Source organism: Xenopus tropicalis, chromosome 5 (genome assembly GCF_000004195.4).
Source record: "Xenopus tropicalis strain Nigerian chromosome 5, UCB_Xtro_10.0, whole genome shotgun sequence".
Taxonomy (NCBI): Eukaryota; Metazoa; Chordata; class Amphibia; order Anura; family Pipidae; genus Xenopus; species Xenopus tropicalis.
The window spans coordinates 62,780,207-62,796,617 of record NC_030681.2 but is presented as its reverse complement, the minus strand read 5'-3'; the positions used below and the strand labels follow the sequence as shown (position 1 = coordinate 62,796,617).

The following is a 16,411-nucleotide window of genomic DNA, read 5'->3' as shown; positions in this document are numbered from 1 at the left end:
TGGGTACTTGTTTCTTTTTAAAGGGGAAATATGCCTTTTGTTTTGCATCTCTATAAGTAGACTGAAGGTGGAATATTCTAAGCAACATTATTAGAAATCTTACATTTATTTTTGCTTTTTACCCCTAATTTTACATGGTCTGTCCCCATAATTAAGCTTAAAAGGATACTGGTGCCCCCTTTTTTTTGGGGGGGGGGGCGGTAAGTGGTCTGAATTGCAAGCCTTTAGTTTCAGTTGAATTGCTGCTTGCTTTTCTGTATGCAACCTCCTGCAGCTGTCCTCAATACACCAGGGGTAGGAATTTCAGCTGAAAATAGGGCATTTAAAAAATAAAAAGTCATCTCAAGGATAGCGGGGTGCAGAAATGACCAGGAATTATAAAAAATAATAAAGGGGTAAGTATCCTTTTACAATGTGACCATTGTACTAGTCAGTAGACTAAATATTAGGTTAATTTTATTGCCATTACCCAGGCCAATGGCAAAGTTGCTTTGCTCCTTGTTATTACAATAAATCCATTACCCAGTGAGTCGGACCTTCCGTACTGATGGATAAAGTAGAGGGGGCTCTTGTCATGTAATCGAGTGAGTGTTTGTAGGGAGCATTGTGCAAGTCCATAGAGCATGTCCATATAACAGAAAAACACAAGATGGGCCAGTAGAACAAATAATACGGCACTGTCCTTAATACTCTGGCACAAGCTAGTGTGCAGGTGTATTCAATAAAATGGATGCCATTTCTGAACAGACACAGCTTAATTCTTTCAGTGTTCATACACCATTGATGTGTATATAAAGGCATAAAGAAATAATCACATTGCATTGCTCTTAATCTGCAGCTGCCAACATTATATATTTATGTAGAATTCACAGGGGGTCACCCTGAGTGTCCTTTTATTAAATAATTTGATTATTGAAATTTAGCAGTAGCGTCTGCATCTCCCACTATAGGCTTATACTCGAGTCAATAAGTTTTTCCAGTTTTCTTAAGTAAAAATAGGTACCTCGGCTTATATTCGGATCGGCTCTGATTATGTATCAGAGGTAAATTGGCCACTGGGTGAAAGCTGCTATTTGCTTTAGGAAAATGTGATGGTGCTAGCAAGCGGAGGGCATATATACAGTACAAATTATGCCATTTGGGTAGGGGAGACATACCTAACTGATATACATTGTAGGCATATGTAGGCTTTACATGTACTTTAACGGTATCATTTATAGCAATTTTCTCCCGTGAGACTCGGCACTTTACAATCCAGTGAGACTCTGCACTTTACAACATACTTAGTGCTCCAATTGCTGTACTAAGTATGTTGGGACACCAGAAGATTAAGTGACTTGTCCAGGGTTACAAGAGTTCTCTAGGGGATTTGTTCCAGGGTCCCTAGCATGAAATCCCACATCAGAGGCTAATCACTAAGTCAACTCCTCTCTCATATTATGCATATCCAGGATTAAGGGTATAGTATGGCATATCTATTAATGGAACTATAGCACCCAAAAAATGAGTGTATAATAGTAATTAAAATGTACTGTTGTGTATTTGCTTTAAAAAGAGTACTATAGTTTATGTAAATAACCTGCTGTGTAGCCATGGGGCAGCCATTCAAACTGGTTTATGGGATTTTGTATTGTGTTTGATATCAAAGAGTAGAAAACCTTAGAAATGGAAGGCCTTACTTTAAAGGAGAATGCAAGTCAAAATTTAAAAAGCATACTGCCCAATAGTCCTCCTATTGTTTAGTAAAAACGCCACACTTTTGGCTCACCTAATCAAATATTTACTTGGTCACACTTCACATTTTCTATCTGTTTTCTTGAACAGGCAGCCATCTTTTAAAAGGTATTCTCCCTTCCTTTCCCTCCTTGCTTCGTACTGCACGTGTGTTTCATTCCCCCCCCCCCTTCCCCCTCTGGCAGATCCGCTTCTGATTGGCTGGTGGGCATATGTAGCTCAGAACAGGAGACAGGATCAAGTTACACACATGTGCATTGCTACTGAAGGCTGCTGCTGGCAGCCTACAGGAAGGGGAGAGAGCAACCTTTTCACATTGCGCTTTCCTCTTTATACCGTTGTGTTGTGGGATTGGGCAGTTGTTGGAAATGTCCAGCCAGACAGGCAATTCGGTTGCACATGCCTTTCAACTCAATTACTTTCTGATAATCTTGCTGCTCAGAACCCTCTATAGAGGGATACTGCACATGCACGACAACAGCATTTTAATACAGAAAGCAAATGGTTTCAATGGTTCCTATTGTGACATGTGGTCACTAAAGAAACATGCACCAGTTGTATAAAATTATGATAAAGTTTTGTGCTATTGTGGATTTTCTCTCTGTAGGGAATCATGGGTTCTCAGTTTTAACATAAATAAATGCCCTACTCAGATTTCTTTTAGGAGGAAAAACATTCTTGTGGCTCACAAATTCACCACGATTTCCTCCATGGTATTTACTGGACTGTTGCTGGACCCACCTTGTCTTCTCTGGCACCCTGGTTTGTATAAATAAATGTAATCTCAGCATGAACAGATTGCACAAGGTAACACTAAAGAGGTGGGGGTGCAGATTAGCTTCACTCTCTATACCCAACTTTGCTGTCCTGTTGCAGGTGGAAAGGCATTTTTTGTCCACTCTACTAATGTTAGAAACGGAATCGTCAGATATGCAGGTAAAAACAAAGGAATTCTTTATTCCTGTATGATGAGTCAGCATTAACAGTATTTGGGCACCTTCAAAGGTACCCGATCAAAATTTTCAGTCATGCCCGATTGACAAGGCAACCAGTATCCAAGGATTTTATCTATATTGGTCGCCTCATACCCCACCATACATAAAACAAATTTTATGGCCATAATTATATCAGTTGGGGAAGTTAGTTGCATGCAACAAATCTCTACTTCGCTAGGAAACTTTGTGTGACTTAGCAATGTGTATGCCTTCCTACTGCTACTGGCTATTTACATTATTGTAGGTAAGAAAACATAGTTTCCTGCGACAAATCTCTGCTTCACTAGGAAACGTTGCATGACTTAGCAGTGTGTATGCCTGCCTACTGCTACTGGCTCTTCACATTATTGCTAGTAAAAAAAGCATTTTGCCCATGGTAGGAGATTTAAACAGGGCAACTAATCTTCCTGTGAAACATCAGCTTAATACAAAACGTAATGCACTTTCCCTCTGAAGTGAGTGGATCTGATCAGCTAAATCAATTCCCCACTCTATATTCCTACAGCTGATTTCTTTAAGCAGTTCAGCGGTTAAGAGAAGACAACAGCAGCTATCTAGTACATGCACAGCAGGCTATAACTGTGTTAAATGGTTAGCAGAAAGGAGAAAGTGCCACATCTGTCTCCCTCCACAAAACTGTGGCATTTGTTTTGTGCCTGCTCATGTTCTTCCACCTGGTTCTACATTAACTCAGAGCCATCCATATATTTTCACCATGCACACGCAAAAACCTTTATAAATCCATTCTAAGATCAGAATACTCCATAAAAGGAATTCAGACCCAAAATCCAAAATGCAATGAGAAGTAAACACTATAGTGAGTGGCATAAAGAGAACACCTCATAGTGATCACAGAGGGACAAAACAGCTAAAAGTCTCAAATACCACTGAAAACTGAACTAATTTATTTCAATCCATTAAAACCATAAGTACCCCTTACAGATATGGCCTTAAGCATTTCATGCTTACCCAGCACTTAATCATAGGCTCCAGGATATCACATAACACATCCAGAGGATATATATATATATAGGAAAAGCCAACCCCTCCCACCCTTAATTAAGAGAAATCAGAAATGTAAACTACCATTTAACCCATTCCACAAAAATAAACAATATCAAACAATATGGAGTGGGTCAAGATATACAAAATACATGTTATGGGGTTACACAAAACAATCATATAAAAACACAACAATATATAAAATAGTAAGTGCCTGTTGATAAGGTAAATATAACAAGTAACATCAAAGGCATAATTCATGCCTAAAGGTATTCGTGTCTATAAGTCAAAGATCCAGAAAACCTCTCGTTTATGTAAAATATTAAGCTTCCTCTCTTACTTACTTTTACCTGTTCATTTGCCTCTACTGACAGAAATTTTGTATTACTATTGTTACACTCTGCAAAGTGTCTTGTAACATTAGTTTTATTAGAGTATTTGTTATTCGAAATCTGATTAATATGCTCCCTAATCCTATCTTTCAGAGCCCCTACTGTACATCTTACATACTGTCTAGAGCATTTCTGACAAGTTAATAGATATATCACTGGCAAGCTATTACAGTTGATATACTGCTTAATTCTGTATACCTTATTTGTGACTGTAGATTGGAACTGTTTTGACACCTGTAGGTACATACAAGTGATACAGCGTCCGTTCCCACATTTGTAACAACCACATACAGTGGAGGAAATAATTATTTGACCCCTCACTGATTTTGTAAGTTTGTCCAATGACAAAGAAATGAAAAGTCTCAGAACAGTATCATTTCAATGGTAGGTTTATTTTAACAGTGGCAGATAGCACATCAAAAGGAAAATCGAAAAAATAACTTTAAATAAAAGATAGCAACTGATTTGCATTTCATTGAGTGAAATAAGTTTTTGAACCCCTACCAACCATTAAGAGTTCTGGCTCCCACAGAGTGGTTAGACACTTCTACTCAATTAGTCAACCTCATTAAGGACACCTGTCTTAACTAGTCACCTGTATAAAAGACACCTGTCCACAGAATCAATCAATCAAGCAGACTCCAAACTCTCCAACATGGGAAAGACCAAAGAGCTATCCAAGGATGTCAGAGACAAAATTGTAGACCTGCACAAGGCTGGAATGGGCTACAAAACCATTAGCAAGAAGCTGGGAGAGAAGGTGACAACTGTTGGTGCGATTGTTCGAAAATGGAAGGAGCACAAAATGACCATCAATCGACCTCGCTCTGGGGCTCCACGCAAGATCTCACCTCGTGGGGTGTCAATGATTCTGAGAAAGGTGAAAAAGCATCCTAGAACTACACGGGAGGAGTTAGTTAATGACCTCAAATTAGCAGGGACCACAGTCACCAAGAAAACCATTGGAAACACATTACACCGCAATGGATTAAAATCCTGCAGGGCTCGCAAGGTCCCCCTGCTCAAGAAGGCACATGTGCAGGCCCGTCTGAAGTTTGCCAATGAACACCTGAATGATTCTGTGAGTGACTGGGAGAAGGTGCTGTGGTCTGATGAGACCAAAATAGAGCTCTTTGGCATTAACTCAACTCGCTGTGTTTGGAGGAAGAAAAATGCTGCCTATGACCCCCAAAACACCGTCCCCACCGTCAAGCATGGGGGTGGAAACATTTTGCTTTGGGGGTGTTTTTCTGCAAAGGGCACAGGACAACTTATTCGCATTAACGGGAAAATGGACGGAGCCATGTATCGTGAAATCCTGAACGACAACCTCCTTCCCTCTGCCAGGAAACTGAAAATGGGTCGTGGATGGGTGTTCCAGCACGACAATGACCCAAAACATACAGCAAAGGCAACAAAGGAGTGGCTCAAGAAGAAGCACATTAAGGTCATGGAGTGGCCTAGTCAGTCTCCGGACCTTAATCCAATAGAAAACCTATGGAGGGAGCTCAAGCTCAGAGTTGCACAGAGACAGCCTCGAAACCTTAGGGATTTAGAGATGATCTGCAAAGAGGAGTGGACCAACATTCCTCCTAAAATGTGCGCAAACTTGGTCATCAATTACAAGAAACGTTTGACCTCTGTGCTTGCAAACAAGGGTTTTTCCACTAAGTCTTTTTTTGTTAGAGGGTTCAAAAACTTATTTCACTCAATGAAATGCAAATCAGTTGCTATCTTTTATTTAAAGTTATTTTTTCGATTTTCCTTTTGATGTGCTATCTGCCACTGTTAAAATAAACCTACCATTGAAATGATACTGTTCTGAGACTTTTCATTTCTTTGTCATTGGACAAACTTACAAAATCAGTGAGGGGTCAAATAATTATTTCCTCCACTGTATATCCAGAAAATTTGTTCCTCTACATGTTTTATCCCTGAACATTGTCAGTGATAATTTATTCCCAAGAGTGTATATCCTTCTCGGTATATTTGAAATGCCTGTCCTTAATGCCTCAAAAAAATCTGTCTGCATACAGAATGGGAAGAAACCTTTTTACTATCTGCGTGATTTTTTTGTATTGTCTACTTTAATGTGTAATAAACGAGATTCTCTGACCCCACTGATGTGTCCGTTCCTTTATTTTTGGCACCAACAGACTATCTCTAGAGGTACTTATAGCTCTCCTAAGGGTCCTGTCTACACTGGTCTCACTATATCCTATTTCTTGAAATCTTTGCTTCATTTCCTCAGACTTGGTTTGAAATTCATGTTCCGTGGAACAATTCCTCCTAAGTCAGAGAAACTGTCTCACGGGTATACCACCAATTTGGCTCCTAGGATAAATGATTGGGCATTCAGCAGCATGTTACCACTACAAGGTTTCCCATAGATGGTTAATTGGATTAAACCATCCTCTAGAAATAGCTTAACATCTAAGAAATCAATGTCAGTGGGTGTGTATATATCCGTGAAATAGAGATTCAGTTCATTATTATTGATATTATAGCAAAAGGTAACAAAGATAACAAAGAACCTGAATTCCTTTTCTCTCCCACCCCAAATGCACACCAGATCATCAATGTAACAAATATATCATTTCAAATGAAAATTTGACTCTAAACAGAGATGAGTCTCCTCCCAACCCATATAGAGGTTGGCTAAGGAGGGGGCAAATTTCGCCCCCATCGCTGTACCGCATCGTTGTAGATAAAAGTTAGTCAAAAATAAAATAATTATGTTTCAAAAGGTAATCAATAGCTGGCAACAATTTTTTTTTTAGTTAAACTGAATACCCGCTGTATCGTTCAAGATGGTAACACACTGCTGTCAGGCCCTTATGTGGTATTAAAGGAGAATGCAAGTCAAATTTTAAAAAGCATACTGCCCAATAGTCCTCCTAGTGTTTAGTAAAAACGCCACACTTTTGGCTCACCTAATCAAATATTTACTCAGTCACACTTACTTCACATTTTCTAGAACAGGCAGCCATCTCTAAAAAGGTATTCTCCCTTCCTTTCCCTCCTTGCTTCATACTGCACATGTGTTTCATTCCCTCCCCCCCCCCCCTCCCCTCTGCCAGATCCGCTTTAGATTGGCTGGTGGGCATGTATAGCTCAGAACAGGAGACAGGATCAAGTTACACACACACATGCTCAGAGAATAGGAAGGCTGCCGCTGGCAGTCTACAGGAAGGGAAGAGAGATTTCAGTGATGTCACTGTAGTCTTCACACTGCTGTAGGCTGCTAGCACCATATCTCAGAGAAGCAAGCAGAGATCTGGGAATTTAGATATGCAGTAAGTACTTAAAAAGAATGCCTTTAGACTTACTTTTAATTTATATTAACCTTTCATTGTCCTTTAATGAGTACAGTGACTATATCCCATCTGCCATTTCACTTCCTTTAACCTCAAAAGTACTTGTGCAGTATCCCTAACAAAACTGTCCAGTCTAAGCACAAGTGGCTGAAGATGAGCATCTACCCATTCCGATTAATGTTCATTTAATGAATCTATCCCCAAAATGATGGGTCTACCTGTTGGTAGCTACCATTGTTCTTTATGTAAATGGTAGAATGTTGGGTAAATGGTAGAATGTTGGAATCTTAGGGTGTCTAGGTATGAGGAATTCTTTTGTTAAACTTTTAACAAGATTAAGTTCCACAGCTTTATCTACCAGTGTAGTCAGTCTTTCTGTCAGTACAGGCAATTAACCAGGTAAGTGAGGAGGTGATATACCGTATATACTCGAATATAAGCCGAGTTTTTCAGCCCCAAAAATGGGCTGAAAAAGCCACCCTCAGCTTATACTCAAGTATATAGAATAGAAATTGAACATGTACCTTAACTGTCCGGCATCCGTTTCGCTCGAACATCCCCCAACCCCCGTGTCCGGCCTCCGTTGCGCTCGCTCATCCCCCAAGCCCCCCCCCCCCCGTGTGTCCGGCATCCGTTGCAGTAGCACATGGCTCAACCCCCCCCTCCCCCGTGTCCGACAAACTTAACTGAAAAGTAAACCCAGAACAATGTCACAAGACATGTCACACACAGGATGGGAGCGCACACAGCAGGATGGGAGCGCACTCAGCAGGATGGCAAGTACTTGATATTTAGTATGGCAGCTTCCTTAGCATTCCCAAACTTGACTGATGGTTAAAAAAAAACAAAAAAACAACTTAGCAGTAGCAGCTGCATTTCCCACCGTAGGCTTATACTCGAGTCAATACGTTTTTCCAGTTTTCTTAGGTAAAATTAGGTACCTCGGCTTATATTCGGATCGGCTTATACTCGAGTATATACTGTACTTAATATTTTATATAAACAAGAGGTTTTCTGGATCTTTTATTTACAGACATGAATACCTTTAGGCATGAATTAGGCTTTTGATGTTACTTGTTACATTTAACTTATCAACAGGCACTTGCTATTTTATATATTGTTGTGTTTTTACATGATTGTTTTATATGTAACATGTATTTTGTATATGTTGACCCTCTCCACATTGTTGTTAAATGGTAGTTTACATTTCTGATTGCTTTTAATTAAGGGTGGGAGGGATTGGCTTTTCCTGTATATACCCTCGGGATGTGTTTCTATCATGGAGCCTATGATTAAGTGCTGGGTAAGCATACTAAGATTAGCACTTAAGGGAAGGTCACACAGTGTGGATGATCGCAGGCTGACAATCCACCGCTACGCTTAAAAATTCTTCTAGTTGTGTCTGTAGCATTGAATCTGCCCAATAAACACCGCCAACAAACACCTTGCATCTTGCGTTAGTTGTCAGATATCGGCTAAATGTGCTTGTACCCTAGCCGATTCAATGCTTCCGAGTGCAGACAAGAGAAGTGTTTTTTAAGCTTACCAGCGGATTGTCAGCCTGCACTTGTACGCAGGCTAAAAATTTGCATTGTGTGACCTTGCCTTAATAGGACACACCACTTCCATCACTTCCTCTCATGTATATGCAACACATCAAAGCTTCAGGAAACCCTCCATAGAGGATTTCTGTGAATGCGTGAAACCTAATTTTTAATGTATATAAAGATATACAGTACAGGTATAGACCTATTATCCAGAATGCTCAGGACCTGGGGTTTTCCGGATAAAGGATCATTCCGTAATTTGGATCTCCATACCATGATCCTGCTAAAAAATAATTTAAATATTAAATAAACCCAGTAGGATTGTTTTGCCTACAATAAGGATTAATGATATCTTAGTTTGGATCAAGTACAAGGTATTGATTTATTATTACAGAGAAAAAGGAAATCATTTTCAAAAATTAGAATTATTTGCTTATAATGGAGTCTATGGGAGACAACCTTTCCATAATTTGGAAATTTCTGGATAACTGATCCCATACCTGTATATTTCTCATTGGTCCCTAAGCTTAGTAACCGTTTACATCACAAAAAAAACTCACTCTACCATTTAAAATGTTATTTTCGAACTAACAAATGTATTTTTTTTTAGTTGTATTTTTATGTAGGCAGCCTTCTCAGTGCATTGTGCCTGATACTGGCTTTCAAAAGGAGCCAGCATTACACATGTACTGCTTTCAGACAAGCTAGTGTTTCTCCTTTTCAGTGTAACTGGAGTCCCAAGCCGGGCTTTGATTTCTTACTATTTAGTGGTATTCTCATATCTACTGGGAGCTGCTGTCTTGCTACCTTCTCATTGTCCTTCTGATTGGCTGCTGGCGGAGGTGATATCACTCCAACTTGCAGCTCCAGCAGTAAAGTGTTACTGAAGTTTATCAGAGCACAAATCTCGTAGCTGTGACACCCTATAAATTGAAGGATATGGCTATCCCCATGTGAAATTTTAAAATTTAATATTAAAAAAATCTGTTTGCTCTTTTAAAAAATGGATTTCAATGCAGGATTCAGCTGGAGGAGCTCTACTAATGCATTTTGGGCAAAAACATGTTTTCCCCCGACATGTAAAATGCAGTGAAAGATATTTTCCTGCATTTAAAGGGGTTGTTCACCTTTGTACAATATTCACAAATCTAACAGTTACCATAATAGAACAATCTTTGCCATTAAAAAAAAATGTGCAGCTGAAGAGATATAAACCTAAGAATTATCCCTCTGCTGATGTCAAAGTACTGTGATGGAATCTTTGTATACAGAAGTATTCTGTGTTCTCCCTTTCGTTCCAAATAGTAATATGTAGACAAGTACCAGATTGTAAAAATGACAAACAAGAGGGTGAAAAATACCACTGGACCATCAGATGCCTTTAAACCATGTTGATGGATGTAAAATATGGACTATTCAGTGTGGTTTGCATGGAAACTCTTTCATGCTTAACTCTAAGGGGCACATTCATGAAAACACGAGTTCGAATCCCGAATGGGATAAATTCGGATTGGATACGATAATTTCTTAAGATCGCAAATATCACTAATATGCTTACGAAAAAATCGTATTAGTCACGATAATATTGTATTGGCGATCTGAAAGTCACAAAATTTTCGTATCCGAACGATCGTAAAATGCAGGAAAACCTTTCTGACTTTGATCCTTCTGTGCATGATTTTGGAAGCCTCCCATAGGAATCAATGGCACTGTGCAGCTCCAACCTGGCCCAAGGAAAGTCACGATACCGAAGCTGGAATGAATCCGAAACTTTTGTACTTGTTGCGACAATACGATTTTGTTGCGTAATTTCTGCCCCACAGTACGAAAAAGTTGTGCAAAATAACAAAAAAATCGGGGGAAAATATGCACAGGCGTTAGAACGAACGCTTGGAGCATTCGTGGATTAATAAATCTGCCCCTAAGTGTATTTCTTTTGCTTCTTCTACATAATACGTTTCAGCTATGTAGTAACTAATATTGTCTTGACTATAGTGCATGAACTTTCTTTGCTAGCAGTGGCACTAAGCCACTGTATAACTGTCCCTATAACTTCTTTCTGTAACTGCTGAAGTTCATGATCAACTTATTAAGTAGAAGAAAGGATAAAATCACTGGGGGTGCCAAATGTTAGGCAACCCCACCCAACAGATTGTAATCACTTACCTGATACTCTGGGCAGCTGTTCCTGTTAGCAGAATACTGCGCTGAGGGATACTCTTCCTTCCCTCGACTATCTTTGGAATCCCGGGACCAGCGCATGCGCAGTAGAATGGAAAAGCTGACTTCCTTATTTAAGTTTGGTTTTTCACTCTACCACGAATGCGCAGGTGGCACGAAGGCAGAGGAAGAGGATCGCTTGGTCGCAGGTACCACGGACTGGTGGGTTTTTCTGCTTACAAGAGCACTGTCCTGGTGGATCAGGTAAGTGATTGTAATAATCACTGAGGGGTTCCTTAAAATGTTGGCACCCCGCAGTGATTAGACCTTTTCTTCCCCTTTGAAAGTTTCATTGCATTCACTGGTGATGTTGTCACACAAAATTAAAAGATCTGTTATAAGGGCCGTGGCAGACAGGGAGATTAGTAGCCGCGCGACAAATCTCCCTTTTTTTTTAACCCTAAAATGCTTAGGATGCAAAAGCATTCATACGTGCACTTCTGTTAGGGGTTCTCTATACATTTGTGTTTGTGATCAGTTAGCTTCAAGGGGTAGTTCACCTTTAAGTTAACTTTTAATATGATGTAGACATTGATATTCTGTGACAATTTGCAATTGATCCTCTTTTATTTTTAATGGTTTTTCGGTTATTTAGCTTATTGTTCAGCAGCTCTCCATTTGGTATTTCAGCAGCTATCTGGTTGCTAGGGTCTTATTTGCCAGGTAGTGGTTTAAACAAGAGATGGGAATATGAATAGTTAAGGGGCCTGCATGGAAAAATAAAACTGTAGCTTCACAGAGCAATACTTTTTGGTCAATGACCCTCATTTGAAAGCTGGAAAGAGGCAGAAGCGAAAGGCAGCTTATTCAAAAACTATAAAAAATTAACTAGGAAGACCAATTGCAAAGTTGCTAGGAATAGGCCATTCTATAACATACTACAAGTTAACTTAAAAGTGAACCACCCCTTTAGATGTGTTTAAGTTAGCTTTATAGAGAGAGAGGCAGTGGGTACTGACATCCCAGGCATGTTATATACAGTGAGATGCGGTCTTTATATACAAAACCAGCACATTATATGCCATGAGGAGCAGTGGGTACTGATGGCAGATATTCAGGCCCTGCCACAATAACACTGGCACTTATACACAACTTTGGCTCCACTGTAACTAACTAGAAATGAAAAAACAATGACAAAAGTAAAAGAAAAATAGAAAGTGCAAAAAACCATAACAAATATATAAAAGCACAATGAGCTTTGTCAGGGGGAAAAGTTAACCTACCCTCCATCTGTTAGGGTAAGGGATAGGGATATTATAGATGTCAGGTGGGTCAATCTTTAGAACATATACAGTATAGTACTTGTGTATAGTACCTGTGGGATGAAAACTGCAGCAAAAGTTCAAAGTTGGTTCTTGGGTAAAGTTTACAGCCTGCAGATTCTTCTTTTTTTTGTCTTCAATTCTGCACTGCCTCCAGTTTGCAAAATCTCCCGATCCCTGTCTGCATCTGCGCCTTGATTGGTCAGTTTTACTGCCTGTCAAGAAAGCTGTGCTCTGATTGGAGGAGAACCCGGAGAAGATTTGCAGGGCAGTTGCAGAAACGGAGCCAGGTTTTTTTTTTTTTTTAAGGTGCCAAAGCAGGTTTGGGGAGGCTTAGCCTCCCCTAGCCTTATTGAAAATCCGCCTATGGCCCTGGCGTTGTACTCAGTCCCCTATAGCAAGAGCATAAATTCCTGCAGCATTTGGTGAATCTGGCATGAAAAAGTAAACTCATGAATTCAGTTTGGTCATTTTCTTGTGTAACTAAATAATATACTGAGGTATATTTCCATAGTTACTCCGTAGTGGTGGAAAGTACTTATCCATAAGTATGAGTCTCTCAAAGAGTGTCTAGTGGTTAGAGCGTAGTTTGCCTTTGTAGTGTGTCTCACAGACATAAGCACTAGGCCAAGAGCATCAGGCTAAATAAATATTGTCTCTGCACCCACTTTACTGAAGTCTATATTTTTAATGGCACCATTTAACTATGATATGGCATATGAAATGAATTGCATTTTCTGCCCTGTGAAATGTGCACCTTGATGTGAGCACAATACCTTAGGCACTTCATGCCTGCAAACAATCTGTGCTATTGCTTCCTTTACTATTGACCATGTTCTGGCCAACTAGACAAGTACATATACTTAAAGCGGATGTAAAGTCAATGCATAAGTTAACTGCTACTTCCCTCTTTCCAACTAAAGGTCCTTTAAGCTAAAATGACTTGGCGTATGATATCCTGTTTATTAAGGAGCTGGGTTTCCAGCTTGATGTAATATGATGATGCTAAGCGCAATTAAGCCATTCTGTCATCTTTTAAGGCCTACTAAACATCCTCCATTTCTAACTTAACAGTGACCCCTTTGCAGATGCATATCTCAACACCTACATTTACAACTTGTATTGATCACTGGGATAGGGGCTCAGGAAAGTAAAGTAATTTTGGCATTTTACTGCCAAAAGATTTGCCGCAGTAGTGCCACCTACAATACTATATGTATGCAGCAGAAAGCTTTACTATACCTAAGTAAAGAGCCCTAGAAGCTCCCTCTGATAGCAGCTGCAATTTTAGATAGGTTTTGGTAGCTTCCTGCTGCAGTTATAGCTGTTGGAATCTCAGATCACACATTCCTAAGGGAGGGGGGAATGAGTTCTTGTGCATTCTTATGGGAGGAGGGAGCAGGAGAAGGGAGCGGGGCGAACTGAGCAGAGGAAGTCTGATACCTAAGAACATGTTCCCAAAAAAGAAAACAAGAAATCCTGTGTTTCTTTTGATAGAAGACTCAGTGCAGCTTTTCTGTAAGTGCTTATGGCTGTATTTACATAGACCTTTCTGATAAAGCTTACTTTTCTTTTTTTCCTTTCCTTCTCCTTTAATATCCAACTGAACCTAACTACCAGGGCTACTATTTGTAGGGAAGTATTGTCCGGTTGCTAATTCAATCCCCTAACCCAACAAAGTGGATGTAAAGTCATTGCATAAGTTAAGGGATTCTGATCCATAAAAACAAGCAACTTTCTAATATACATTCTTTATTTTTTACTTACAGTTGTGAAGATAAAAAACTGGCTGTCCTTTTCATCTCAGTGCAGTCAAACTCCATCAGAACAGAGAATACACATCCAGCAAACAAGCGTACTTGCCTCTGATTGGCTCCTGCTGGTCACAGAGGATTGCAGTAGGAGACTAATCGCGTTACAGCAGAAACGAAGCGAGGGGCTGGCTGAGGCTGCCTGTGGCAGCAGAGGAAACCGAATTGATTATGTCAACAACAGTAAGAAAAATAAACATTTATATTGGAAAGTTGCTGTTTTTAGGGATTCTATCAAAATCTCTTAACTTAATGGGATGACTTTACATTCCCTATAAGTGCAGCATTTTGGGATCTGTCTGTAGTCTAACTTCAATATCTGAAACAAACTAAAGGTGGCCATACACGGGCCGATTCTAGCTGCTGATATCGGTCCCTAAGACCGATCCAGCAGCTTATCGGCCCGTGTAGGGGCAGCAACGCCAGGCGTTCCCGACCGATATCTGGCCTGAAATCTGACAGATATTGATCGTGCAGGTTAAAAAATTTAGTTGGATCGGGGACCGCCTCGGCTCGTTGATGTGGACCCCGAACCTTCTGCGCCAATTACCGTTGTTATAATTTGATCGTTTGGTCCCAGGGTCAAGGGCCAAATGACCGAATTATCCTAAATTCGCCCGATATCCCCCACCCGTAGGTGGGGATATCGGCAGAATATCCGCTCGCTTGGTGACCTCACCAAGCAAGCGGATCATAACGTGTATGGCCACCTCTAGTTTAGTAGGTATAGGAACAATCTAACAGCCTATTCCGAGCCATTGTTCCTTCTCTTCAGGCACACCCTGGTCCTGAAGGGCTGATAAAACAGCACTTGAGGGAACAGGTAGAACAGTTTTTGTTTTAGAACAAAAGTTATGTAGATTACCATGGTACCTTAGAGCAAAGAAGACCCAGTGTGTACCAGTTACTTAATGACTGCAGATGAAAGCAGTATAGCTTAGAGCAGTTGATAAATAATACAGTAAAAAAAACATAGAATCAGTGTATATATATATATATATATATATATATATATATATATATATATATATATATATATATATATATATAATTATGAAAAAATATTCCGCACTCACGGGACTTATGAATACGAAAAACTTTTATTAGCAAATGACTAACACAGAAAATCAGGCACTCACGTCTCATAAATGGGTCACAGATGCCAGGGTGCAGAATGTCAGAAGCATAGACATTATGAAAAAATATCCCACACTCACAGGACTTATGAATACGAAAAACTTTTATTGGCAAATGACTACACAGAAAATCAGGCACTCACGTCTCATAAATGGGTCACAGATGCCTGGGTGCAGAATGTCAGAAGCATAGACATTATGAAAAAATATCCCACACTCACAGGACTTATGAATACGAAAAACTTTTATTGGCAAATGATATATATATATATATAATAAGACAAAAAAGTGTCGGCACTCACAGGATTTAAAATATTTGAAAAAAGATACATTTTATTACAAAATATGAAAAAGGAACATTACAGACCTCAAGGTTTCAGTCCCCCACAGGGACTTTCGTCAGGAGTCTGAGAAAAGACAGTACAACTTGTACAACTTGACAGTACAACTAACTAGAAATTAACAAAACAATGACAAATAATAAAAAAAAAAAATAGTAAGTGCAAAAAACAATAACAAATATATAAAAGCACAATTAACTTTTTCTGGGGGAACGAGTAAACTTACCATCCATCTGTTAGGACAGGTGATAGATTATAGATTATTATTATAGATGTCAGGTCAGGCAAAAAACAATTTAATGTCAGCTAGGGATTCAGCCTGCAGCTTCTTTTCAGTCTTCATTTCTGCACTGCATTCAGTTTGTAATATCTCCCGAGCCCTGTCTGCATCTGGGCTTTGATTGGTCAATTTTAGTGTCTGTCAAGAAAGCTGTGCTCTGATTGGAGAATCTACAAGAAGAAAGATCCAATCATAGCACAGCAGAACAAGCTTGCAGGACTAGAAGATTTCCAGGACTGTGCAGAAACGGAGTGAAGTTTTTTTTGTTTTTTTTTAATGTGCCAAGCAGGTTTGGGGAGGCTTAGCCTCCCCTAGCCTTATTGAAAATCCACCTATACCATCAATAAACTTCTTACACCTCTCACCAGGAATTT

The 16,411-nt window shown here is 39.6% G+C and overlaps 1 protein-coding gene across 1 annotated transcript in view; it reads left to right on the top strand.

Moving 5' to 3' along the window:
- reps1 (RALBP1 associated Eps domain containing 1) overlaps positions 1 to 16,411 on the top strand; it is a 253,687-nt gene that overhangs the window by 23,852 nt on the left and 213,424 nt on the right. Inside the window, 1 exon segment of the mRNA NM_001045730.1 lies at positions 14,239 to 14,463. Within this exon segment, the coding sequence (NP_001039195.1) occupies positions 14,452 to 14,463 (12 nt within the window). The 5' untranslated portion in view covers positions 14,239 to 14,451.